Below are 25,939 nucleotides of genomic sequence, written 5' to 3'. Positions count from 1 at the left end.
GTCATTTTCTTAGAGTCCTTCCCAGTTCAGTACAGTAGGGGAAGGTAAGGTTTGGGGGGAAGAAGAAACAGATTGGAGGACTCTGGAGAGAAAAAAGTCCATCTCCACCAACTTCATGGATTTGCCACCAGGGTGAAGGTGAGACAAACTAGGACTTTTAGAATGTTGGGCAAATCCGTGTTTCAAACTAGCCCCGAGGCTGGTCAGTAGCCAGGATGGCCTCCAGGAGGCATTTACTGCTCATATTAGCCAAACTGGGGTTCTTGGATTATAGGGGTATATATTATATTAAGGCCAAGTGCCCTCAAAAATGACACTTTCTTCTTGGGTGTTCTTCCCCATTGCAGCAGCGGCTAACAGAGGAGCTACAGACAGTGGAGAATGGTTACCATGACAACCCAACACTGGAGGTGATGGAGACCTCATCAGAGATGCAAGAGAAAAAGGCAGTCAACCTGAATGGGGAACTAGGGGACAGCTGGATCGTCCCTCTGGACAACCTAGCCAAGGACGACCTAGATGAGGAGGAAGACACACACCTCTAATCAGGTCTGTTGGCAGCCTCCAACAGTGCCACAGAGCTCCAGACTGAACCACCTCAAGTGCCATTTGGACAGGGGAGGAAAATCCCTCCCATCTGAGGGAAAGACTGGAGAGGGAATGCAGACTCAGAGGGTCCGCTTCTCTTGATACCCACAGAGCCTTAGTATTTCCCCTTTCAAGCTGAACAAATCACATTCTGTCTAGATCCCTCTTGTAAAATATCCGACTAGTGCCTGAGCTCAGTGCTCCTGGAAGATGAGAGGAAGGGAGACGATCAAGGGCCATACAGGGGACTTATGTAATCATCCAGTAGAATCCCTTCATTTCATGGATGAAATGACTGAGGCCTACAGAGGGTAAGGTCAAGGTCATGCAGCCCCTTGGCAACAGAGTCAGAATGAAAACAGATCCCTTCATTCAACCCAGTGTTATTCCACCATGTCACACTGCTGTGATCATTTGCACCTTCCCTTCAGAGCTGCCCTGGGCAGAGGGTGAAGCTACCAGTTGACGGATGAGATGGAAGAGAGAGCAGGGCCACACCCTGTCTCAGCGGGATCTGACTTCTTGGAAGTATGGGCCCCAAAATTTCCATCTCCTACCCCAGCCTCATGAGCCAGTGTTACCATCCCTTTTGTTCTTCCCCCTCCCTTCACTCAATTTCTGTTTCCATTTTGTCCCAGAGCCCCTGGGACTAACACAGGTCCTTTATGACCTTGAAGCCCTTGTTCTGGATTCTGCTTTCCTTGCATTTGCTTGGTGAGACTGGGACTTAACCCACACAAGAAGGCCAGTGTGAATGAGGTCTGCTTAAGGAATCCACCCACAGGTGAACAGAGACGGGGAAGCCCTGCATCCCAGGATGGGTCTAGGTCTATTGTCCAAGGCATTCCTGGAAGAGGCTCCTCAAGAACTCTTGCCTCCCATTCCCATGAGGGACTAAAATCTGCAGCACCTACTGAAAGCAAAGTGTCCCTATTTCGTAGTTCACTACTTAGCTGATGGGGGTGAAGACCCCAGCTAGGAATTCCTGAGATCCAGCAGGAAAGAGCAGTAGCTTTAGGACAGACTTCCTTGGGGCCCCTGTCAGCAAAGAGGTATCTTTAATAGACAATCGATTATAATAGCCAGGAAGGGTAGGCTTTATTCTCTTATTTCATAGGAAACTCAGGGACTTTTCAAGTTGCTGAGAGTTTTGTTGTTATTTGTTTTTTAATCCAGCCCTCTACATTCCAAATGCCAAAGCTCAAATTGTTGGGAGACTTTCAGTTAGCTAATCTCTCTGATCCAGTTCTCCTATGCCACTGGACAAGAAAGGCCTAAGGTTCACAGGGACAGCCTGGGAGGCTAGTCGGCCGTTCTTTCCTGGTATTGTCTGTCTGGCATGAAACTAGGACTTGCCATGTCCTTTTCTCTGTATGTTTAGTGGGGATGCCCAGTTCTGTAGTTTCTGGTGGCATCTCAGGGAAACAAACTATTGTAGAGGGGTTTTTATGGAGCTTAGCAGTTAGCAACTAAATAGATGGCACCTGAGGACTGGGCTTAGTGAGGCTTAATTTGATTGTCAGGCAAGAGGGACTCCTGTGTGGAACTTTGAATTTTGCCCATAGTCTCTACTGTTCCTGGAATCAACTAAGAAGATGGGCAGAACTACTTAGGAGAATGAAGATGGTCATTTCATGGCAAAAAGCCAGAACCCTAGAACCCAAAAGTTCTGATGAAATAGGCTATCTGCTTTGGAGTGGCTTATTTTTCAAAAGGGAAGGAGCTTAGTGGGGGAAGATGTGTCCTTGAGTGCCTGATTCCTTCTTCATAGCCATTGATTGGCCTTTGATAGCCTAGAGGAAGAGGAAGGCCAGGGGTTCAAGTAGGGGCCCCAGTGAGTTTCCCAAGAGCTACAAAGATTCTAGGCTAATAAGACTCCAAAAGTATTTGCCTTGATTCTCTAGCATTTGGAGGTTGGCAGAATACAGAATAATGCCAGTTTGGGAGAAAAAGAGGAAATTTTTGTTACGCTGAGATGTTTGCTTCCTTCCTGCCCAACGTTTGGTTCTTTCCACCCAGTGGATTTCTATCATGGCTTCTGTGGGAGAGGCCAGATGGATTACTATTCCTATCCTGATTTTGGATCACATTTTACGAGCCAGGTCTTTAGGCACAGCAAATATGCTTCTGTAAATTGATCAAAGGCTGCAACCCCAAGGCGTCTTGGGGGGAGAGATGATGGCAAGGTCTAGAGAGTAAAAACTATACTTGGTCAAGTGGAATGACATGCAGTTTTATCCAAGGAGAACCTCAAACAGCTTTGGGCTGGTTCAGAGGTTCTTTCTTTTGGTGCATCCAAATTGTGTTACTCCAGGCTTTGAGGGCAATTTCACAATCCAGTACCTTGCCTTGGCTTTTTAAGGTTCACCACTAGACATCTACGTTAAAGATCATACAGCCAGGCATCTGTAAAGGTCACCTTCCCACATCATTTACTGGGTTCTAAATGCTGTCTGGTAATTCAGATTCTGGGGCTGAGAAAGGAGAAGAGGAACACCAGGAACTCATTATGACTTTAATTAAGCAAGTTATGCCAAAGAGAGAGAAACTGTACTTCAGTGGCAAACTGGTTTCCCTAAGCTGCATAAAAGGCCAGAAACCATAAATTTGATGATTGGACAAAACCCAGTGGCAAGCGTGCTGTTGTGTGAGTGGGGAGGGAAGCAGCAATGCTTCTTAAGGAGGCAAAAGACAGAATACGGGTGTAATCTAGTCTGAACACAAGATTCTTTTTCCCCTCTCGTTGGGGAAAGCTAACAGAAAGTTTATTATACCACTTCTTGAGCTTTATCCTTTTTGACTACACACTGGAGAAATGTCAAAAAACAAGTGCAAGCTGATGCATATATACCTATTTTTTGATAATGTATATACAACAGCCACATGTTAATTCACCCTGCTCTGCTTTAAGTGAATATACTTTGAAAAAACATTTGTTAGCTAAGAGGTGGCTTTTTTTCCCTCTGAACAGGAATGTACATGTCTATTTTACTAGAAATGCCAAGTTTTTGTTTCATTTTTCTTTTAATGAAAAATGAAATATAAGACAGGCTAATAACAGTGTTTGTCTTGTAGATCAGGCATTTTTACTTTTAAATATGATCCTCACCCCTTTCCCACAAAGTCCCAGCCAATTAACAATAAGGGTTGGAGCCAGTATACACCGGTTGGGAAGTGACGCTGTAGTCCTAGGGAGAAGGGCTCAGAGGTCTAGTCCACTCGTTTTGTTTTGTTTTAAATGGAAAAGGAGCCGGAAGCTCAGAAAGAAAAATGACTTGGCCAAAATCACAGGTTTAGTAACAGAAACAAAACTAAAACCTGGGTTGGAAGACTATTCAGTGCTGTGTGCCTCAGAAGGAATCAATAAATTAAGGACTGTTAATTAAGGATGGGCACCAGAATGACACAAAGGACAGAATTCCCTTCTTAAACCTTGTCCTGCAGCAAGGTTAGGGAGGACACGAAGACAAAAAGAGGAACCTTCCTGGTCCTTCTACACTTCTGAGGTATTTCGATCTGTAAGACTTAACAAGGGATTCTTTTCTGTCAGCGAACAGTTTTGAATGAGCTTTCACATAAGGATCTTCTACTAGCAGGACCAAGGATCAAAGGGAACAAGATTTGGAAGGCAGAGGGGGCAAGAAAGAGTAAAGCAATGGCATGTCCCTTATCATCACTGTCACTAGCTGAGTGTCTCAGGTTTGGTGAAGACCCAACAATGAGTGAAAGGAGGGGACTGCTATTTGATGTGGGTCTTTTTGTTACAAGTGAATGTTTAACAGTTTGCTTAGGAGACTCGGGGAGCATATGTCTTAGTGGACAGGGGTCCAGAGTACACTGGAATTTACTGAGAAACTTGTTCGTAAAGACTACACTTAATTATTGTGATTTTCTTACAAAAATATATTTTGGAAAATTGTACACTGTCAATTAAAGTGCTTTTGTGTAAGCTGGTTCAAGCCCTAGTATTTTGCTCTGATTGGCTTACGTTCTTCTCTTGTGCACGAGGCTCATCACTTAAGCACCTGAGGACGTCAGATACTTGCATGAGTTCAGCAACCTCTGCTCTTAGTAATGTCTGCCTAATTCTGCAGGGCCACAGAGTAAAAGAGGAATCTGAAAGAAAGGAAAAGGGGGATCCTGCAGGTGATGCTATTTCTCCAAATTATCTCACACTGTTCTACTCATCATAACTGAAAGGACCTCATTTTCCCTCATGTTGTTTTATCAGTGTTTTACCTGCAGTCTTCCTTCTGCTTCAGACATGTTTGTGAATCAACCACCACTAAAAGACCTCATGGAACCGCTGAACCACGATCAGGTATAAAAACGCTGGCAGAGAGACAAAACAAATGAAAACTAAAAAAATAAAGCGGTCTGTTCTGGCCCTGTTCCTGCCCCTGAAAACGATCCGTTTACAAGGCCCCTGAAAACGATCCGTTTACTTGTCACAAGAAGCCTATGCCTGTTCCTTATCTAGAGATGTAGTGAAGATGAAGGAGATTCAGGAACAACAAAGATGGTTCTGATTCATTTTTGGTATTATCTATGTACCTATATGTTTTATCACTGGGAGGGGAAAAATTATTCCTAACTTGCAGAAGGAAAACTGGCAGGCGAACCTGGTCCATTCATAGTTACAAGGTAACAGTGTCTTCTGTTTGCCTAGCATCTTAAAGTTTACAAAGCATTTTTACATACCTTATTTAGTAGTTGCCACCATTCTACTAGTAGGGAAATTTGGGACAGAGGTTAAGTATTCTCTTTGAGATTACACAGCTATTTAGATGGTAGTAGTAGGCCTTGATCTATATCTTTTCTGTCTCCAATCCTACATTCTTTTTCCAATACCACATTAATGCTTGAGTTCCAACAACAAAGTACATTTTGAATCCAACTACTGTAACAATATGATTTTCCTTTTATATAGAAGTTCTGAAAGGTAGTTAACACCCTTAAGGATGGGCCAGGGGTCTTTTGAGGTTAACTTCAAGAGTGTGCCAGGGATACAGAAAGGAGTACAAGTACCAGGAACTCAGGCAGGCCGCTGGCCATGCTTGCGGCACACTGTTCTAAGAAGAGAATGACTCATAGTTTATCGCTGGCCACAAATTAGACCTAAGACTCCATTCTCTTCCTGAATAAGTCATTCACCCTGTTCCTGCCCAGCCAACCAAGAGGCACTCTTGAGTTGTCACTTTTAATTCGTTATGCCTTTGTCACTTACAATCTCCCCCATTCTACAGACTCCCTCCCAAACCACATTTCTAACGTACTCCAAGGGAAAAAAGTAAATAGTGACTAGTACAATTAGAACCTGTGATAAATACCGAGTTAGTACTTTTTTAAAAACTTCGCATTTTATAGATTAAAAAGTCAATGGGATCCTATCCTAGCAAACAGGATCTGCTGCCAATATTCACAAAAGAAATGGAGAAAGTAAGGGAGAGAAGTTGAGACTGTGCCCAGTGGTATACAGAAGTCAGCGGTGGACCTGGAAATAAACCTGGGATTACTGACTACCGCTCTGGGCTACCCGTCCCATGGCCCAAGCTCAGGAAGGAGGTGTGCCACAGACATGTCAAGTGTCTGTCACCCCAGCCTGGGTTTTGCCGACCATCAAAAATCACCAGCACAGCAGTTGACAGGACTCTTCTACCTATACTTTCCTTTCTTCCCTGTAATAATGTTCTGGAAAGGATCTAACACTGCCTTTGCTCTTTCCAGGTGAGAGCCCAGCAGCAGGGTTCATAACCACCCCCCTGTGAATATTAGAGAAGCTTCAGACTAAAATGACAGGACAGTTACAAGCACCATTCTCTACTGTCTCACCTTCCCTATGCCACAGAAAGCCCCAGGTCTCTACGCTGCTCTTCCTTTTCTTCCAGGACATGTGAAAGGCAAAAGACATAGCAAAATATGGGGCAGTAAAGCAAAGAAACAACCAACTAGTATTTAAGCCTGTGCCAGGGCTAGCATAGGCTTCAGGTGAGCCATCAGTTAGCCTTTCCCCTCAATACCTTCAGAATCGGGAGGATTAGTGATAAGAAACATTGCCCTCATTTTCAGGGAAATATTTTTTTCAATCTCTGTAGATTGGCTGTCTTCTAAGTGTGTGAGTATGAGCGCACATGGCCATTTCCCCATTAGAGGTTGAATTATGTCCTTGGGTAAGAGAAGTTCTTACGTAGCACTTCCAATCCCAGTAGATCTCCACACTCACTGAACATGACATGGGAGCAGCTGGCATCTCAACTGTTCAACGCAAAGACCTCTGCTTGTTGCTGTTTTCACACTAGAAGACAAATATATCTATGGAGAGGAGGTAGTATCTCATTTCCATCCTTTAAATTCTCTGGAGGATTAACCAAGGAAAGGCCAATTGCTTACCTTATCACTGCACATCATGTTTTCCTGTTTTGAAAACAAAGAAATGTTACTTAGCCACACTCAGAAGTGCTCTAGAAATAAAAGCTATGTAGTCAAATGGATTATTTGATGTATTTTTTTTTGGTAAATTAAGAAAGCATAATCCCTATTTTGAGAGGATCAGCTGACCATTAACTCACTGTAGAGTAGGGGGATCACAAAGCCAAGAAAACGGAAACCAGGTCAGGAGACGAAAGGGGCAGTAACCATTACTGAGTCAATGTGCGGAGCTCAGACAACTCTAACAATCCATTATCTCTGGCATATTTCTGAGTTAATTCTTTTCAAGGTTCAGCCCTCAAGGTTTCTATCCCCCTTACTGAAGACAGGGATCCAAAATTTTTCTAAACTCTGCAACCTCTCCAGGTTCTCTCTATTATTTTTTCTACATTTAATTTTCTATTTCAGATCAGTTTTTTTGGACTAGTTCTTAAGTAGAAGACAATTGCGTCCCCCTTAAAGAAAACCTGGGAAACACAAGTCAAAATTTACACAACAGATGTAAGGATGGTCAATAACAATAAACATTGTTTGAAATAATGTCAATGTTCTTTAAAAATAAAAACTTCCCCCAGAAACTTTGTGAGATCCACCAGAACTACTTTATTTCATCATTCTCAAAGGCCCCTCTATTGTGTGTCACTACTGTCCACCTTTGTAAGCCTGAATAAAACTCACCTTTTTGAGGAAAAAAAAATGTAATAATAAAATACAAACAGTTTAAAAGCTGACTTCAAAAGAGTTTTAGGAAACACAGGACATCGTGTCGTGTCCATATATAACTTTTTATTAAGAAAATGAACAAAATACATTCTTTCTTCATATGTACATTACATACAACATAATTCTACAATTGTAGTTGTTCAGATCACTCTTTTACTTATTTATTCACAAAGCAGTGTTAACACATTAAACAAACCTGGGATCAGGAAATTAGTTGTACTAAAAAAACAGAGTCCTTTAAAAGTCCAATAGATTGGGCAAAAGTAAGATAAACCAGAGAGGACCACAAGGCAACTGGGGAAGGCTACAGAACACTCAGTCTAGCCAAACAATCACTTAGAACAGTTAACGTTAGAAGAGATCTGATGCCTAAAAAGCACTTCCGCTAACAAGCTCCAACTAGCTCATACCAGATGTTCCAGAGTTCCCTCATGCCCACTTCTGATTTAGGTACTTGAGCATACAAGCCCTAATTCCATGATGCCACGGAGGAGCAGTCTCATATGAAATACATAACTTCTGAATCTTAGCTGGTAAGCAGAGAATACATACTTTGGAGGGACATTTGCTAAGCATGGTAAGGGAACTTATATCAAGGATTCCTTATTTACACTTAAGTTCCTTTCATCTGTTTTGCCCTTTCTTTGCTCTTCTCTGCTTTTCCTTTGGCCTTTGAAAAGTACCTCTTCTTTTTTGGGTATGGGTTTACTCATACTAAAAAGTCCATCTAAACAGAAAGCTCCTCGTGGGTATGAATGTGCTCCAAATGTCCATAATGGTGCATAAAGGGCTTGAAAATTCAAGTGAGTCAGAGATGAAATTTCCAAAGACCTAAACAAGACAATTCCCTATAGGTTCTGGGTAATATCTTACATTCACAGTTAACGCTGAAAACATACATATCAACAGAATTATTTTCAGACTAAGAGCAATGCTTAAAGGAATGTAAGTAAGGGCAGGGACAATGCTTGTACCCTGGTCCTCCACAAGTGGTAAAAGACAATGAGAATGGCTGTGTCCGTTTTTTTTCTTTTTTAATTTTCTGGGCTATACCACATTGGGTAACAGAAGGTAGTCAGGAGAAACTAAGTGAGTAAGTCTCATCAATTGATTAATAGTGGTTCACTCTGGCCACTTAACTCTTCTGAGGCTGCAGTCTCAACTCTACAAGTATTTTTGAAGTGGTGACAGGGAAAGAAAAAATAAAATGTACTTATATCTGCTCATAGAAAAATCACATTATTTTGCAATTTCTGAATTGAGTTGAAGACTATACATAAAGGAAAACTAATACTATACAATTTATTTATTTCAAAAGACATTGCACAAGTCAAAAAAGCAAGCTGGCTTAAAGAACAACACAATCATAGCATTTCTTGGCACAGCTAAATGTAATGCTTAAGAAAGGAAGTCCACTTTTATTTCCCTAAATGGATGGTTTACAACCGAGGGAGAAAATAGTTTACAACTGGTCAGGCATCAAAATCATTTTTCTGGGAAAGGAAAAAATCTCAAAAAGGAGACCAAGTGCACGACTTTTTAAAACATTTATCTTCCCTACTGAAGACTACTCATATTTAAACTTTTGGACTTTGATAACCTACTATCAAATTTGAGGTTGGTTAGACAATTACTTTAGTACATCTTATACCTTTGTACTCAGTGCTCTTACAAATATAACTGATGTGTGTATGTAAAATTAAGCTAAGCCTTTACAAAGACGGAAGTACCCTAGGACTTCTAAAGTCAGCAATTAAAAAAATGTAAAGCCATGCATTTCTGTTCTTGTGCTTTTCCCCCTTAATCTTAAGATGGTAAATACAGCAACTACAAGGCAACATGCTAAAAGAGTCACTTGTAAACATCTGATGGCATAGCACTGATGGTATAAAATCCCCTCCTTTGTTGCAAAAGGAATTTATAAAGATCTGCCAGCTGCAATGGAACTGGCCTTATTCTAGATACCTTCTCTAATTTAATTAATCAATTTACAGATGTGGAGAAAACCTAAAGAATAAACCAAAATTACTAAGTACTTTCAATGCCAAGTAGAGAACTTGTGTATTTCTTAGCAAAGCAAAATAAGCAGAGACCCTTATGCAGGATTATGCATAATTGATTAATTTTAAAACATGTACACTAAACTGATGTCAGTTCAATTGTGTACAGGTTATAAATTAACATGAAATGACAATTGTCTTCCTATTGTAAAAGGCTGGGAAATGAACACCAACCAAATGACACTGGCTAAACTGTAATAAAGGTTTTCTTGAGATTTGTTAAAAAAGGAGAAAAACACACCTCAAAATTGGCCTCTTGAGCAACTCCTTAATCATGCAGAGAGGACTGTTCAGTGTATCACACAGTGTTTTCCCTTCCTGCCAATTAATCTGGCATTAATTAAGCACTGAACAAAACTGAAGAATGATCATCTCCTCAGGCTGGTATTCATGTGGCAGACAGCTCAGATATCCAAACTAGTTGCTGTGAATGCTAGCAACCCAGATGGTATAGAGCTGTGTTACAGCAAGAACTCAAAAGCCATGAAAAAGCAAGTTCCGTGGGAGCCCCCAAACTGCATGTTAAAACGTTTCTTACTTTTCCCTCTGGATCCTTATCAAGGAACTGGCTGCACATAAGAAACTGCTCACCTCCTTTAAGATCTAGAGCCCATTATACTGGGTTTTCTGTTTCAAGATCTCTTAATACCTATTTAGAGAGAAGGTTAGAAAAGCAACTAACCAAGAAATGCTGCTTTCCAAAGACTTCAGATTACCTCAGCTTTGATCCCTTTAGATAGCCTTCTTCCCAGCAGTGCATTAATAAATTTAACTTAAGATTAGGAATGAAGAGCTTCTTTTTCATTTAGACTTGTGGCCCTTCATATCCATGAGCAGAAGGCCCTATTTTTCCTTCTCTAACATATCTCCATTCTCCTTTCTGGCTCTCTTCCTGAGGCTTAATACCTCCAAGTGAAAATGCCACAGACAGGCAAAACAGGATATTGCTCACAAATATTTAACAGTTCATTGGGACTGTTTGAAAAGCAGATAAAAAGGAAGGTAAATCATTTCAACATTATGTGCTACCTTATCTAAGAAAAAAATAGACACGTAACAGTCATTTCATAGCACTCAAAGGTATTCCTAATACTTCATCAATTCTTAACACAAATTCCAACTTAAGCAGAAAAATCAGTACTACAGAGGTTGGGGAGGGGTGGGGTGGAGAAAAGCTACAAAATACAAAAACAAGACAAGACAGTAGGCATGGGAATCTGGAGATGTGCTGAATTCCATGAGCTCTCCTATGAAACTTGTATCTTATCAACAGTTTTATGATGGTACTTCCTAGTGCCAGGAAAAGAAGCCAAAAATGACTGAGCGGCCGTAGCCATATTACTATCCCCCAAATGAAATGATTCAAGTATTTTTATAGCAATATCTGAAGTTATTCTTTAATAAAGTAAAATTTTATATTTCACTACTCTGTTGTCATAAACAAAGATAAAAGAGCACATCTGTCTCAGAATGATTTTGGCTTTTTTTTTCCTCAGGCAGTATGACACTCATATGCAATGCCACAGAAAACCTATGAAGTATAGGGCTTAAAAAGCCAAGAATCAAGTCAGGCTAGCTAAGAAAAATATCCGAAACACAATTCACAGTATTTGGTGGGTAGGAGGAAGTTAAAGTTAAATAAAATCTTTAAAATAGTATTTTTTGAGAAGAAAAAAAAGAACATTTAGTGAAATCAATAAACTGAAATAATGAGTTTTCCCTGCCAAAACAAATGATGGCAACGTCATTCAGCTGATCTAGCAGGTTCCTAATTAATTGTTTCAACAAACTCGGAAACTTCCACCTTCAACTAAAATACCTCTAGACTAGAATTTGGATAGCCAAGGCATTTTAGCAAGCATTATTACAAATTGCAGGAAGGTAACAGGCCACAGTCAAAAACCACAAAAGAATAATGTTATCTATTAAAGAACATAGCAATCTTTGAGTGAAAGGGCCCAAAGATCTAATTTACAAGCACTGTCGTGTGCAGATTCTCTGATGCTCCTCCAGTAACTACAAACTTTTTCTTAGGGAACCTTCATACCCCAGATCAAGGACTCCTGTAATTTAAAACTGAAAATTCAGGCCAGAATTTTTACAAAAGGATGAAATTGCAGATGAATGTGGATTTTTTAAGAAAAGAAGGGTTAGGAAGGGTATGTTTTTTATAGCTAGAAGAGCTATAAAAAGGAAGGTAAATCCTTAGAGTACACATTGTAATGATCCCCTCCCATACAAATCACTTCAAACCCTAATTCTCAACTGCTTTGCAACATTCAACCAGCTAAAGAGTTAACACAACATTCACTCAGGAAATAACAGAATAACCCACAATTACCCAATGAATTTCGTATGGTATTAAGAGTAATTATAGGTGACTTCTTAATGTAATTACCAGGAAACAGTATAATTCAGAGACTAAAGTCAGGAACATACTCCTAAATACTTTTTGACCCATTAAACATCATTTTCAATCTTTCACTAAATGATTAAGTGCCTCAAACTAGTTTTTGTTTGTAGGTTAGACTTTAAATTTTCCTTTATTACATGAAAGTCTGTTAATGTACCTCAAAAAAGCACTTTTAAGGCAGATGTGAAGAAATCCACTGGAAGGATAAGCTGGCAACCATTTATATTCAGTATCTGTATTCGAATAAAGAATGCAGTTTTATAATCTTAAACTAATCACTGAGCCCTAAACCCAACAAGCCTTTCCATGATAAACCAGTGTTAACTTTCTAGTACTGTCTATTTTTACTTATTAGACATGGACAGGTCAGGTTCAGTATAAATGAAAACCAGGTTTAAAAAGAGGATCTTGCTAAAGGATAATACTGTCTATCAGCTTTAGCACAAGAGTTAGGCACCCAGTCTGAATTCCTTTCTTGCATAAGAGATTTTATGTATTTGAATTAATCAAGCTGGCCACATGAGGTCTCTGTCTTTCCCTAAAATGCTAACGTATTTTAGAAGTATCTTGCAAATCAGTTAATTTCTCATTAAGTACAAGCACGGAAAATAATGTTAGAAATCTAGTTTATTGTTCTCAAATAATATATTTCACTGGGAAAAGGAGAAATAGGAATGAACTTGAAACCACGGATAATGAAATCAAGAAAACTGTACTCCACGGATTAATGCCTCTAAAAGAGTCAGCCATGTTTTCCAGTCTGGGACTTAGTAAGCTAGAATGAAAGAATTTTTAAGTAGTAAAACATAGAAGCTTGGCTACCTAAACAATGCATCTAAATACCAAATTAGTTTACTTAAACTGAATGGCTAGAATTTTTGGAAATATATGTAGCTCCTCATTAAGTATATAAACAAGTTTTAAATCATGGTTCTGATGTAAGATTGAACAATGTATAAATCTTGGTCATGGATATAATGAACCCCTATATTCTCCTGTAATCATTACCAGCAGTGTCCCATTAAAGTCCACAGTACAAATTCTGACTTACATACCCAATACCTTGTCAATATTGTGTATTTCACTTAAGCAACACTAAATGGTTCACTATGATTCAACTCCATTTAAATGTTAGTGAAAAAAAAATCCAGAAATGAAGGAGAAAAATTCCACTTATTAAAGTGAAGAAAAATGAAATTAAAACAAGCATATGTTAAAAACAACTAGCAGAGTCAGGGAAAAACAAAAGCAAACAATATCATTTTAGTTGGGAAATGAGTTTTTTTCCAAATACGGTCTGAGGAGCTAATGAAAAAAATGATGAACAAAATTTTTATAAAAATAAATGGTGGAAGGCAGCAGAATGTCCTTTGGTTAATATTTTTAAAGTGCCAAAATTCACACTAAGCAAAACTAGAGCTTTTAAATTTAGAAACTCTAATCAAGTTCAAGTTCTTCCCTATCAACTTTCTGATTTGGACCTGTTTCCACAAAATTAAATACAATAGGCTACAATATTAGTGATATTAATATTTTACGTACTTGACTGTCACTCAGGGGAATCATTTTATGAAACTGCAAATATTTAAATAGATGCTATTTGCTCACCTGTAAAACCAATTGGTTATTCTATAGCTACATAATTTGGTACTTACAGAACTACATAGTATCTTTTACAAGGTTATGGTTCAGATCTAATTGTTTAATAAATCACTACTGACTGTTTTGGATATTTGGAGGTCTAAGGAGCCCAAGATTTAAATCTAGATTTAGGAAAAACATATTTCTGTCCATTCCCAAAAGAAGTGAAACCATGCAATAAACACAGAATGAAGAGGATTTCAAAGTCCCATTCCTATACATGAGGCTTTTTGAAAGTGCAAGCCTTTTTCTTCTCTTTGGTGAGGCCTAATCTTGCTACTCAGGGACAATATACTCAATTCCACCATGTCACTCACTTATGAGAGCCACTGAATTGATGAATACTTATTATACTTAAGTCTGCTTTAGGCATGGTGGTTATCAGCTGCACACAGCACATTTTTTGAGCAAATGTAAGCACTGGCCAGGTATAGGTTTCCTATACTGCATTTCACAGCACCTCATGGAATGATACGTATCTCCACCCCTACCAAAAAAAAAATAGGAACTGTGTAAAAGCCCATCTACCTTTGTTTAGTTTAATGAAAATATATTTGCACCATCATTATTTTTCTTTTCCTCCATTTAAAAACGCCTGGTCTGTGTGCTTAAAGAAATGCCTGTCAGTTGTCACTGGGTAACTACTAATCATTATTCTTTGAAGCAACTGTATACAGAAGCACATGAAGGGAGCTAATGTGTACGGAAATAAACAAAAGCATAGATCTGGAAACCCACCCATCAAATGAAAATACCACAGAAAGAGTACAAGGAAGAACTGGAAGCTGGGGTTCTGCACTGCTCTACCAGAGGAAAAAGTGGTCTGCTTCCAAACTTGCTACAAAGACATCAATGAACATATTAATCACTACTAGAATCTTCCTGCTGGTAATTTTTATAATGGCTCTTAAAGGTTCTGAACTACATTCTCCTCAGTTTAAGGTTTCTGAGACTCAAAGCTATTGTAATATCCATTATAAAATATACCACTATAGAAATACTAAATACCAATCTCAGGTAAGTACCTGGATCAATCTTGGGTTTCATTTTTTTAGTTCTATGACAAGGAGCACAAATTTGAGCCCTCTATTCTTCCTATTGTTTAACGTAATACATGACTCAACAGACACATGTATCACCTTAACATACATCAATTGCCCTATAGAACTACTTACTGTTAAGAATGAAGAGGTAAACAAATGACACCACTTAAGCACTTGTGTGGTGTGAGGTCAAGTGAGATGGGAAGGGAGAAGAAAGCAGACAGACCAACAACCCAAAAAGATCCCAATTCTTGTAGTATTGAGTCTGTTAATAGTGCTTACTTGCCCCAATTTTATAAAAATGAAATAAAAATCAGAAAAGAGTAAACTGCCTGATTATTTTCTTTTATACTCATTAATTCTTAAAAGTTAAAGAAAAAAATATATATATTTAAGTGGAAAGTATATCAACTTCGCTTTATTAGCCTACTTTAAGAATAGGATGCAGAAAAGGGGGTTGAGGTCAGTTATGAAGGAAAGGGTTAAAATTTGTGACAGTAAAGATCCCTTTAATATTCTGGTGCAGTCCTCAATCGCCGCAGCCTAATCGTCAGTCAATAGAGTTGAAATCCAGAATACTGAAAGCAGACTCCTGTTATCCACTTTTGTCCAGTGACTCTTCAGTTACAGTGTGATGAGGTCTACCAGGTTGCCTTTAGGAGGAGTCATGCTGTCAGGAAAGAAATTTACTAAGGTGTCAAAGAGCTGAGTTCTTTGAGCATAGGTGTGATCCACATCTGAAAAGCCTGGTGAAGGAAAGATACAAAAAAATTCATCCACTGTGTTTAAGACTCAACTAAAAAGCTAGCTGAGAAAAGCAGCAATATATAATGGAAAAGCCAAAATCAAATCAGATTTTAAAACCAACCATGGGTCCTGATGCAGTTCTACCCCTTGGTGGTGATCTTAGGTAAAAGTTAACCAGCCTGTCTGCAACTGTTTTCTCAGCTGTACATTTGTGATAATCCTGTTTACTTCATAGGGTTATTATGCAGATGAAATGCAATTATGTGAAAAGCACCTAGCCAAATGACTGGCACTTTAGTACTGTTTTCCCTTTTCCTTACTCTTTCCTCTTCTAGTCCACTGAAGAAATTTCATTCCTCTTTTCTAACTTGGTAATGCTCAGACCCACTGAAAGTCTTTTGATAAAATACAAACACAATAAAATCAAAATGAAAGGGGTCTTTAGAAAGTGGCCTAAAATCATTAAGGCCATGACAGCTGCAAGTAGTCTCAGAGAACTGAGTGAAAATATAAATGGGAAGGAAATACCAAACGATACTATGTGGAATGGTACATGATACATACCATACACTGATGGTACTATGCACACACAAGCTCTATGCTAGACATACATTGTGTGAAAACCAGAGAAATGAACTTTCATCCACGTGATTAGAAAGTGGATGACATTCTTAAAAGATGGGGACCACTGAAATAAAGGATATTTTTTCCCATTTAACTTCTCCTAAACACTTAGCTTTTAAGTTCCTCAAGCTAAAAGGCAATTCAGAAATGCCTCTTTCCTTTAGTCAGCTGGTGTATTGTGCCCAGCTGCCTCAGATTTCTTATGCACATATTAAGTATGAAGATAAAATAAAGTAGTCTTTTTATTTCCCCATTCCTGAAACGGCTGAGACCCGGAGTCCTAATGAGAGCCATCAGAAACAGAAATAGTGCCAGGAACAGTTATATATGCCCTGATAAAGACTATTTCAAATTGGACCAATTTCATTCAGCTTAGAATATAGTTTTAGGTGCAATCTGTTTTTCAATCTTGTAAAGAACATGAATAGAACATAACATTGCCAAGGATACCAGTTTCCTGGGAAGAAAATAAACAATGCCTTAAGAATGGTACATTCCTTTTTATTTTAAAATACTTCATTATTATTTCAAGTTTTAGGGCAAGTGTTTACTCCTTTGAGCCAAACTAAAGATTTAACAAAGCCTATTATCATATCATAGAAATGAATAGAAGGAAATATTCCAAAATATAAGCAAAAATTATCTCTGAATTGTGAGACGGTATTTTTTCAATTTTATGCTTTTCTCATTTTTTCTAAATTGCTTCAACTTATTTTGAAAAATTTCAAACACAGAAAAATTTGAAGATTAATACAACAAACACTCATATAGCCTTAACCTAGATTAATCAATGCTAACATTTTGCCATGTTAATGTTATGTTCTCATTCTCCTTGTGTGTGTTGTATGTATCCCACTCATTATTTTTGCAGAAAGATTTGGGAGAAATCTTTACCCCTAAATACTTGAGCTCATTTCACCCCAGAACAAGAATATTTGCTTAAATAACCACTATATATTAAATTCAGGAAATTTAACAGTTATTTATTGTCCTAATAATCTTTTTTATAATCATCTTCCCCACTAATCTAAAACTCAATCTGAGAACATTGTATTTCGTTTTCAACTCTCTTTACTCTGGAATGGTTCCTCAGCCTCTCTTTGTTTTTTTTATGACTGACATTTTTCAAAAGTACACAGCAGTTATGTAGCCGAAATGTGTTAAACTTGGGTTGTCTGACTGTTTCCTCATGACCACATTCAGTTTATGCAATTCTGGCAAGCATACTATATGATTGATACTATGCCCTCCTCAGGGCATCATCTCAGGAGGCATGTGCTATCAGTTTGTCCCAATACTGAGGATATTAACTTTGATCACCTGGTTAAGCTGCTGTATGCCAGATTTCTTCAATGTAAAGGAGTTTTTTTCTCCCTTTGCAATTAATATTGATGAGAATCTAGCTTGAGACTGTATAAATATCCTGTTCCCCAACAGACCGGCACCCAATGATTCTTGCTAAAAAACAATTATAATTTGTATGATGGTGACTTTCTAACCCACAATTTCTTCCATATTTACTGGTCGGCATTAATTGTAAAGAAGAGGTTTTCCTGTCCCTCCCTCTGTTTTATTTATTTGTTTGCATTAATATGTACTCAAGGATCCTTTTCTTGTTCAATGTTACATTCATTACTGTCACTATTCATTTTAATAGTCACACTGTGTCAGATTTGGCCAATGAGAGTTCTTTCAAGCTGGCTTCTGTAGCTTTTTTTTTTTTTTGGTATCATTACTCTACAATTACATGAAGAACATTATGTTTACTGGGCTCCCCCCTTCACCAAGTCACCTCCACGTACCCCTTCACAGTCACTGTCCATCAGCGTAGTAAGATGATGTTAGATCACTACTTGTCTTCTCTGTGTTGCCGCTCCTTACTCCCCCCCACATTATACATGCTAATTGTAATGCCCGCTTCCTTTTTCTCGCCTTTACCCCTCCCTTTCCACCCATCCTCCCCAGTCCCTTTCCCTTTGGTAACTGTTAGTCCATTCTTGGGTTCTGTAATTCTGCTGCTGTTTTGTTCCTTCAGTTTTTCTTTGCTCTTATACTCCACATATGAGTGAAATCATTTGGTACTTGTCTCTCTGCCCGGCTTGTTTCACTGAGCATAATACCCTCTAGCTCCATCCATGTTGTTGCAAATGGTAGGATCTGTTTTCTTCTTATGGCTGAATAATATTCCATTGTGTATATATATATACCACATCTTCTTTATGCATTCATCTACTGATGGATATTTAGGTTGCTTCCATTTCTTGGCTATTGTGAATAGTGCTGTGATAAACATAGGGGTTGCATTTGTCTTTTTCAAACTGGGCTGCTGCATTCTTAGGGTAAATTCCTAGAAGTGGAATTCCTGGGTCAAATGGTATTTCTATTTTGAGCTTTTTGAGGAACCTCCATACTGCTTTCCACAATGGTTGAACTAGTTTACATTCCCACCAGCAGTGTAGGAGGGTTCCGCTTTCTCCACATCCTCACCAACATTTGTTGTTGTTTGTCTTTTGGATGGTGGCGATCCTTACTGGTGCGAGGTGATATCTCATTGTGGTTTTAATTTGCATTTCTCTGATGACAAGCGATGTGGAGCATCTTTTCATGTGTCTGTTGGCCATCTGAATTTCTTCTTTAGAGAACTGTCTATTCAGCTCCTCTGCCCATTTTTTAATTGGATTATTTGCTTTTTGTTGAGGTGTGTGAGCTCTCTGTACATTTTGGATGTCAAGCCTTTATCGGACCTGTCATTTATGAATATATTCTCCCATACCATAGGGTACCTTTTTGTTCTATTGATGGTGTCCTTTGCTGTACAGAAGCTTTTCAGCTTGATATAGTCCCACCTGTTCATTTTTGCTTTTGTTTCCCTTGCCCGGGGAGATATGCTCATGAAGAAGTCACTTGTGTTTATGTCTAAGAGATTTCTGCCTATGTTTTTTTCTAAGAGTTTTATGGTTTCATGACTTACATTCAGGTCTTTGATCCATTTCAAATTTACTTTTGTATATGGGGTTAGACAGTGATCCAGTTTCATTCTCCTACATGTAGCTGTCCAGTTTTGTGAGCACCATCTGTTGAAGAGACTGTCATTTCCCCATTATATGTCCATGGCTCCTTTATCGTATATTAATTGACCATATATGTTTGGGTTAATGTTTGGGGCCTCTATTCTGTTCCACTGGTCTGTGGCTCTGTTCTTGTGCCAGTACCAAATTCTCTTGATTACTGTAGCTTTGCAGTAGAGCTTGAAATTGGGGGGCGAGATCCCCCTCCACTTTATTCTTCCTTCTCAGGATTGCTTTGGCTATTCGGGGTCTTTGGTGTTTCCATATGAATTTTTGAACTATTTGTTCCAGTTCATTGAAGAATGCTGTTGGTAATCTGATAGGGATTACATCGAACCTGTATATTGCTTTGAGCAGGATGGCCATTTTGGATTTTCGAATGTTGTACCATCCCTGCATCCCTGGGATGAATCCCACTTGGTCATGGTGTATGATCCTTTTGATGTATTTTTAGATTTTCTGTTTCTTTCTGGGTCAGTCTTGGAAGGTTGTATTTTTCTAGGAAGTTGTCCATTTCTCCTAGGTTTTCCAGCTTGTTAGCATATAGGTTTTCATAGTATTCTCTAATAATTCTTTGTATTTCTGTGGGGTCCGTCATGATTTTTCCTTTCTCATTTCTGATTCTGTTGATGTGTGTTGACTCTCTTTTTCTCTTAGTAAGTCTGGCTAGAGGCTTATCTATTTTGTTTATTTTCTCGAAGAACAAGCTCTTGGTTTCATTGATTTTTTTCTATTGTTTGATTCTCAATTTTATTTATTTCTTCTCTGATCTTTATTATGTCGCTCCTTCTGCTGACCTTAGGCCTCATTTGTTCTTCTTTTTCCAATTCCGATAATTGTGACGTTAGGCTATTCATTTGGGATTGTTCTTCCTTCTTTAAATATGCCTGGATTGCTATATACTTTCCTCTAAAGACTGCTTTCGCTGCATCCCACAGAAGTGGGAGCTTTGTGTTGTTGTCATTTGTTTCCATATATTGCTGGATCTCCATTTTAATTTGGTCATTGATCCATTGATTATTTAGGAGCATGTTGTTAAGCCTCCATGTGTTTGTGAGCCTTTTTGCTTTGAACAATTTATTTCTAGTTTTATACTTTTGTGGTCTGAAAAGTTGGTTGGTAAGATTTCAATCTTTTGGAATTTACTAAGGCTCTTTTTGTGGTCTAGTATTTGGTCTATTCTGGAGAATGTTCCATGTGCACTTGAGAAGAATGTGTATCCTGTTGCTTTTGGATGTAGAGTTCTATAGATATCTATTAGGTCCATCTGTTCTAGTGTGTTGTTCAGTGCCTCTGTGTCCTTACTTATTTTCTGTCTGGTGGATCTGTCCTTTGGAGTGAGTGGTGTGTTAAAGTCTCCCAAAATGAATGCACTGCATTCTATTTCCTCCTTTAATTCTGTTAGTATTTGTTTCACATATGTTGGTGCTCCTGTATTGGTTGCATATATGTTTATAATGGTTATATCCTCTTGTTGGACTGAGCCCTTTATCATTATGTAATGTCCTTCTTTATCTCTTGTTACTTTCTTCATTTTGAAGTCTATTTTGTCTGATACTAGTACTGCAACACCTGCTTTTTTCTCCCTATTGTTTGCATGAAATATCTTTTTCCATCCCTTGACTTTAAGTCTGTGCATGTCTTTGGGTTTGAGGTGAGTCTCTTGTAAGCAGCATATGGATGGGTCTTGCTTTTTTATCCATTCTATTACTCTGTGTCTTTTGATTGGTGCATTCAGTCCATTTACATTTAGGGTGATTACTGAAAGATATGTACTTAATGCCATTGCAGGCTTTAAGTGTGTGGTTACCAAAGGTTCAAGGTTACTTCTTTACTACCTTACTGTCTAACTTAACTTGCTTATTGAGCTATTATAAACAGTCTGATGATTCTTTATTTCTCTCCCTTCTTATTCCTCCTCCTCCATTCTTCATATGTTGGGTGTTTTGTTCTGTGCTCTTTTTAGGAGTGCTCCCATCTAGAGCAGTCCCTCTAAAATACTCTGTAGAGGTGGTTTGTGGGAGGCAAATTCCCTCAACTTTTGCTTGTCTGGGAATTGTTTAATCCCTCCTTCATATTTAAATGGTAGTCATGCTGTGTACAGTATTCTTGGTTCAAGGCCCTTCTGTTTCATTGCATTAAATACATCATGCCATTCTCTTCTGGCCTGTAATGTTTCTGTCGCTCTCCCACTAGTGGGCCGGTGTGTCAGGGCCGCGACAGTTGAGGGAATGACTGGCAGGCTGCTTAGTGCTGTGAGGGGCTTCAGAGCTGTGCTGCCCTCCAGGGGGTTAGGGCGCCTCAAGTTCCCCGGGATTCCCAGCTGCTGGCTAAGTGTGCTGGGATGACTGTCCAGCTGTGGGGTCCCTGTCTCTTTAAGACTTGCAAAAAGCACTCGCTTTTCTTTTGTCTCAGGGGCGCCAGTTGCAGGGACCTGCCTGCAGGTTTTGTTTTTCCATTTCTCTAATATCCAGCACCCCGTGCACCTTGCGTCTCCACTCCGGGTGCGGCTTTCTAGAGCTGGTTGTTTAGCAGTCTTGGGCTTTCACTCCCTCCCTGTTCTGACTCCTTTCTTCCCGCCAGGTTCAGAGGTGCGGGGGCGTTCGGGTCCCGCCGGGCCGCGGCTTGTATCTTACCCTCTTCATGTGATGTTGAGTTCTCACAGATGTAGATGTATCCTGGCTGTTGTACTGTATCCACTGGTGTCTCTTTTAGGAATAGTTGTATTGTATTTTCATAAATACATAGGTTTTGGGGAGGAGATTTCCACTGAACTACTCACGCTGCCATCTTGGCTCCGCCCTTCTGTAGCTTTTTGAAATGTCCCCATTAATTTTTGAGCACTTCCTAACTTTATGGCACAGCAATATATCTAAACTTGTCTTTATACAGTTCTGGAGTCAGCTATTTTATTTAGAAAGCAGTATCAGTTGTGCTAATTGCCAAGGGTGGTAGTGTTCTAGGCTTATACATATATGTACACATATATTATATACACAGCTTTTAAAAAAACATGAGTCATACTTTTATTACTAATTTCAATTTTTAAAGAACCTCATAAGATTCTTCCTCTCCTTATCTTATTCCACATTTTTATCTCCTTTCTCTTACTAGGAAAACTCCCAACATCTCCATATATTATTTAATTTGCTTGACCTAAAATACACACAAAACATGTTCCAGAATTACTATACTCATACGTCTACCAGCAAAAACTCAAGGTTTCTTTGCTTCTGTTGTCTTTAGAATATATCTCACTAAAGAGTATATAGTCTAAACACTATACTAAAATGGTTTAATTCTTTCCCCCCCTACTATGTGATAATGTTACCAATTTGACAAACAGGTTTTTTTCTTGTTTGTATTCAGCTTTAGGGTTTCCCCTCTTTATTTTCTTTATTTTGCAAAAATGTAATAATGTTATATTTTTAAGAGATGATATTGATTCTGTGGTAGTAAGCTGATGAAGTATTACCATTTTCATGAGATCAGATGATTCAGGAGGGAAGGAAATGGAGTTCCTACCAAGTACTAAGTACTTTATGTATGACCACATTTCACTGTTACAAAAAACATACTATAGTAGTTCTCATACTATAAATAAGCATCCTTTTCAAAGTCTACTGGTACAATGTTTTTTGTATTTTTGTGCTTTTTGTTGGTGTCTTCACTCTTTAAAATGACCCCCAAGTGTAGTGCTGAAGTGCTGTCTAGTTTCCTAAGGGCAAGAAGGCCGTGATATACCTAATGTATAAAAATATATGTATTAGATAAACCTTCATTCAGGAATGAGTTATAGCACTGTTGGCTGTGGGTTCATGTTAATGAATTAACAATATAAATATATAAATAAGATGTCTTTAAACAGGAACACACATAAATTGAGGTTATGTATTGATCAGTTGATGAAAATGTTGAGACCAGAGGTTTCTAAGAACCTAGCTTAGTGTATGTACCATAAAAGCAATGGTTCAGTATTCACTAATTCAGTGTTCCTAGTACTTTCTATAGCATAACTACTGCAAATAATGAGAATCAGCAGTATTTGTATGTTTGTGTATATATAGTTGTGCATGTGTGTAAAGATGTGCCAGATATGGGTGTTTATACTTGAGGATAAGGGACAAAAATTGAAAAGTTGTTTAAGGAGAATCTTAAACTTTACCTGTAGCCAATGTTTAAAAAAAAAATACATTAAAAAGGGGTGAGGCACTAGGAAACTCATCAATAGTAATATGACTATTTAAATGGTAGAGCTAGGACAAAAAAGTTGTACTGATTCCAAATCTCATCTCCTAATAACTGTTTGTCTCACTTCATTTTCACCATAAAATGGAATGAGGAACTAACCACTCAGAGTGGTAGAAACTGGTAAAACTCAATGAGAGGTAGTATAGTTGCTGGTTTAGAGAATGAGCTCTGGAGCCATACTATTAAGGTTGATCTTGGTGTTGCTACTCACTAGCACTATTCCTGGACAAGTTATTGTAGCCTCTCTGTGTCCCAGTTTCTCCATATATAAAAGGGTATCATAACAGTAACTACTTTACAAGGTTATTCTAGAGATTAAATGAGTTATGACAAGGAACGTGCTTAAGAAAAGTATCTGACCCCATCCATACTATGTACTCAATATATACTTGCTACTACTTTATCACTACTACCATGACTGAAGATAGTGACCTAATAGGAATATACTTTTAACTTAACATCTTACATAGACCAGGTAGCTTTTCCTATTTATAGCAAAAACAAATAGCAAGAATTCTCATTTTTCTCCTGGATACAACTTTCTTTACACTTCTAATATCTAATCATAAACTTACTATTATATAAAACGTACCTTTAAATATGTGGACTACATACAGGAGGTTGAAGAAAGTACCTCGCTGAAATCTAAATTTGGTGGATATAGCAAAAACGTAAAGGCTAAAAGGGCACAGTAAATGCTGTGAAATTCTTTAGGCTCCTACATTCACAAATGTCAACACAGTGCCAATAAGCACCACTTTAGGCATAAAATGTTTTAAACATTTCTCTGAATTCATACTTACACATCATATTTCGACTGTAAAATTTCTAACAAGAAGTGTGAAGACCAAAAACAGGCAATATGCTACACAGACCAGATTCTTCTTACTTGTCACATAGCTTGCTGAAAGTATGCTTTTCATTTTCATTATGGAGAAAATAATTGCTTCAAAGCATACTTTCTGGAAACACCTCTTAAAATTAGCAAGATGTCTAAATTCAAGCTTAAAAGTGCTCACAGCCACCAAAAAATCTGAAGATCCCCATAGGTTTTCTTTGAAGTCAGTCATTTTTCAAAATTAAGATAATGCCAGCTATTTGAAAATCACTTTCCATCTTTCTAATTCTTTAAATTACCCACAAATAAATATTTTTATTTAATTCTCACTAAGAGGTTAAGATAACTGAATAATTCTGAAGGGAGTCAGTCAGAAAGTTTGGCCAAGATAAATTTTGGGGGGAGAATTCAGAAAATGAAATAATTGGTTTATCTATACATGAAAGATGTATACATCTATACATAAAATAACCATTTGATTTTTTTTATAAGTCACTTGATTTTAATTTTAAGCAGAGTAAAGGTAAAACAATCTGACAGAAAATGAATGAGAACAAGAACCAGGAACTCTAAATAGTCATGAAAACTTATGAAAGGTATTTTTTGTTCACAAACAGTAAATGAAATCTCATTAAAATTAGCATAGAACCTGAATCTGCTCCTCATCCAAATTCACCAATGTTACAAAGATTATATTTTTAAGGGAAGTAATTACAACAGTATCCTGAATGGAGCACTTACTAAGTGTTTTATTGTGCTAAGTGTTTTCCATAGTTATTTAATTTTCTTAACCTGAGGTAAGTACTCTTGTTACCTCCACTTTATAGATGAACAAATTAATGACTAGAAAGGTGACTTGCTCAAGGTCACCTTTAAAACTGGCAAGTGGCAGAGCTGCTATATGAACCTAGATTCTGACTCTTAACCACTATATTACACTCATCTTTGAACTACTAAACATAGCACCTCCTTTCAGACAAGGTAGGAAAGAAAACCCTACAGGAATTTTCCCCTTTTGCATTTTTTTCTATTGTTCTCAGTGTATCTTGAGGTTTGTAATCCAAGTAAAAAAAACTGTTCGTGACTAAATATATTAGCTGGCAGTGAATAGGGCAGACATAGAATAAAAGAGTTAAGCTGAAGGTAAAATATTTGCTGACACCGGCCTGACATATTTAAATGACTGCCAAGAAATTCTTCTTCTAAAGGCTAAATACAAGGCAGCCAGCAACTCTTTAGTGCTGCCCACCAATAAAATAATGACTCTGGGCTGTGGTATCCATACCTAAGAAGGCACATATTCAGTCAAACTGAATGTCTATGTGCCAGGCTCCCAATTCATGCATCACTAAGTCTGTTTCAAATGATAAAAGTCAAAAGTATATGAACTGTCCAAAATAATGCTTATACCTAGATTCTCCATAACACAGTTGAGATTCCTAATAGTCTGAAAATTGTTTTAAAGCTCTTTTGAGTGCATGGAACAAAGATAAAATGATTGTTTAAATTTTTAG

At 38.1% G+C, this 25,939-nt stretch overlaps 2 protein-coding genes across 6 annotated transcripts in view; one reads left to right on the top strand and one right to left on the bottom strand.

The window, feature by feature from the left end:
• The window catches only part of PODXL (podocalyxin like), a 44,798-nt gene extending 40,255 nt beyond the window's left edge, over positions 1 to 4,543 (top strand). The window contains exon 9 of the mRNA XM_057504980.1: positions 348 to 4,543. Within this exon, the coding sequence (XP_057360963.1) occupies positions 348 to 545 (198 nt within the window). The 3' untranslated portion in view covers positions 546 to 4,543. The remainder of the gene's footprint in view (positions 1 to 347) is intronic.
• Positions 4,544 to 7,783: 3,240 nt separating this feature from the next.
• Positions 7,784 to 25,939, bottom strand: part of MKLN1 (muskelin 1) — a 390,326-nt gene continuing 372,170 nt past the window's right edge. For all 5 annotated transcript variants that reach the window (XM_057504770.1, XM_036909011.2, XM_036909012.2 and 2 more), the window contains one exon: positions 7,784 to 15,643. In XM_057504770.1, the coding sequence (XP_057360753.1) occupies positions 15,522 to 15,643 (122 nt within the window). In that variant the 3' untranslated portion in view covers positions 7,784 to 15,521. The remainder of the gene's footprint in view (positions 15,644 to 25,939) is intronic.

Source organism: Manis pentadactyla, chromosome 7, assembly GCF_030020395.1.
Source record: "Manis pentadactyla isolate mManPen7 chromosome 7, mManPen7.hap1, whole genome shotgun sequence".
Classification (NCBI taxonomy): domain Eukaryota; kingdom Metazoa; phylum Chordata; class Mammalia; order Pholidota; family Manidae; genus Manis; species Manis pentadactyla.
This window is presented reverse-complemented; position numbering and strand designations above follow the sequence as displayed.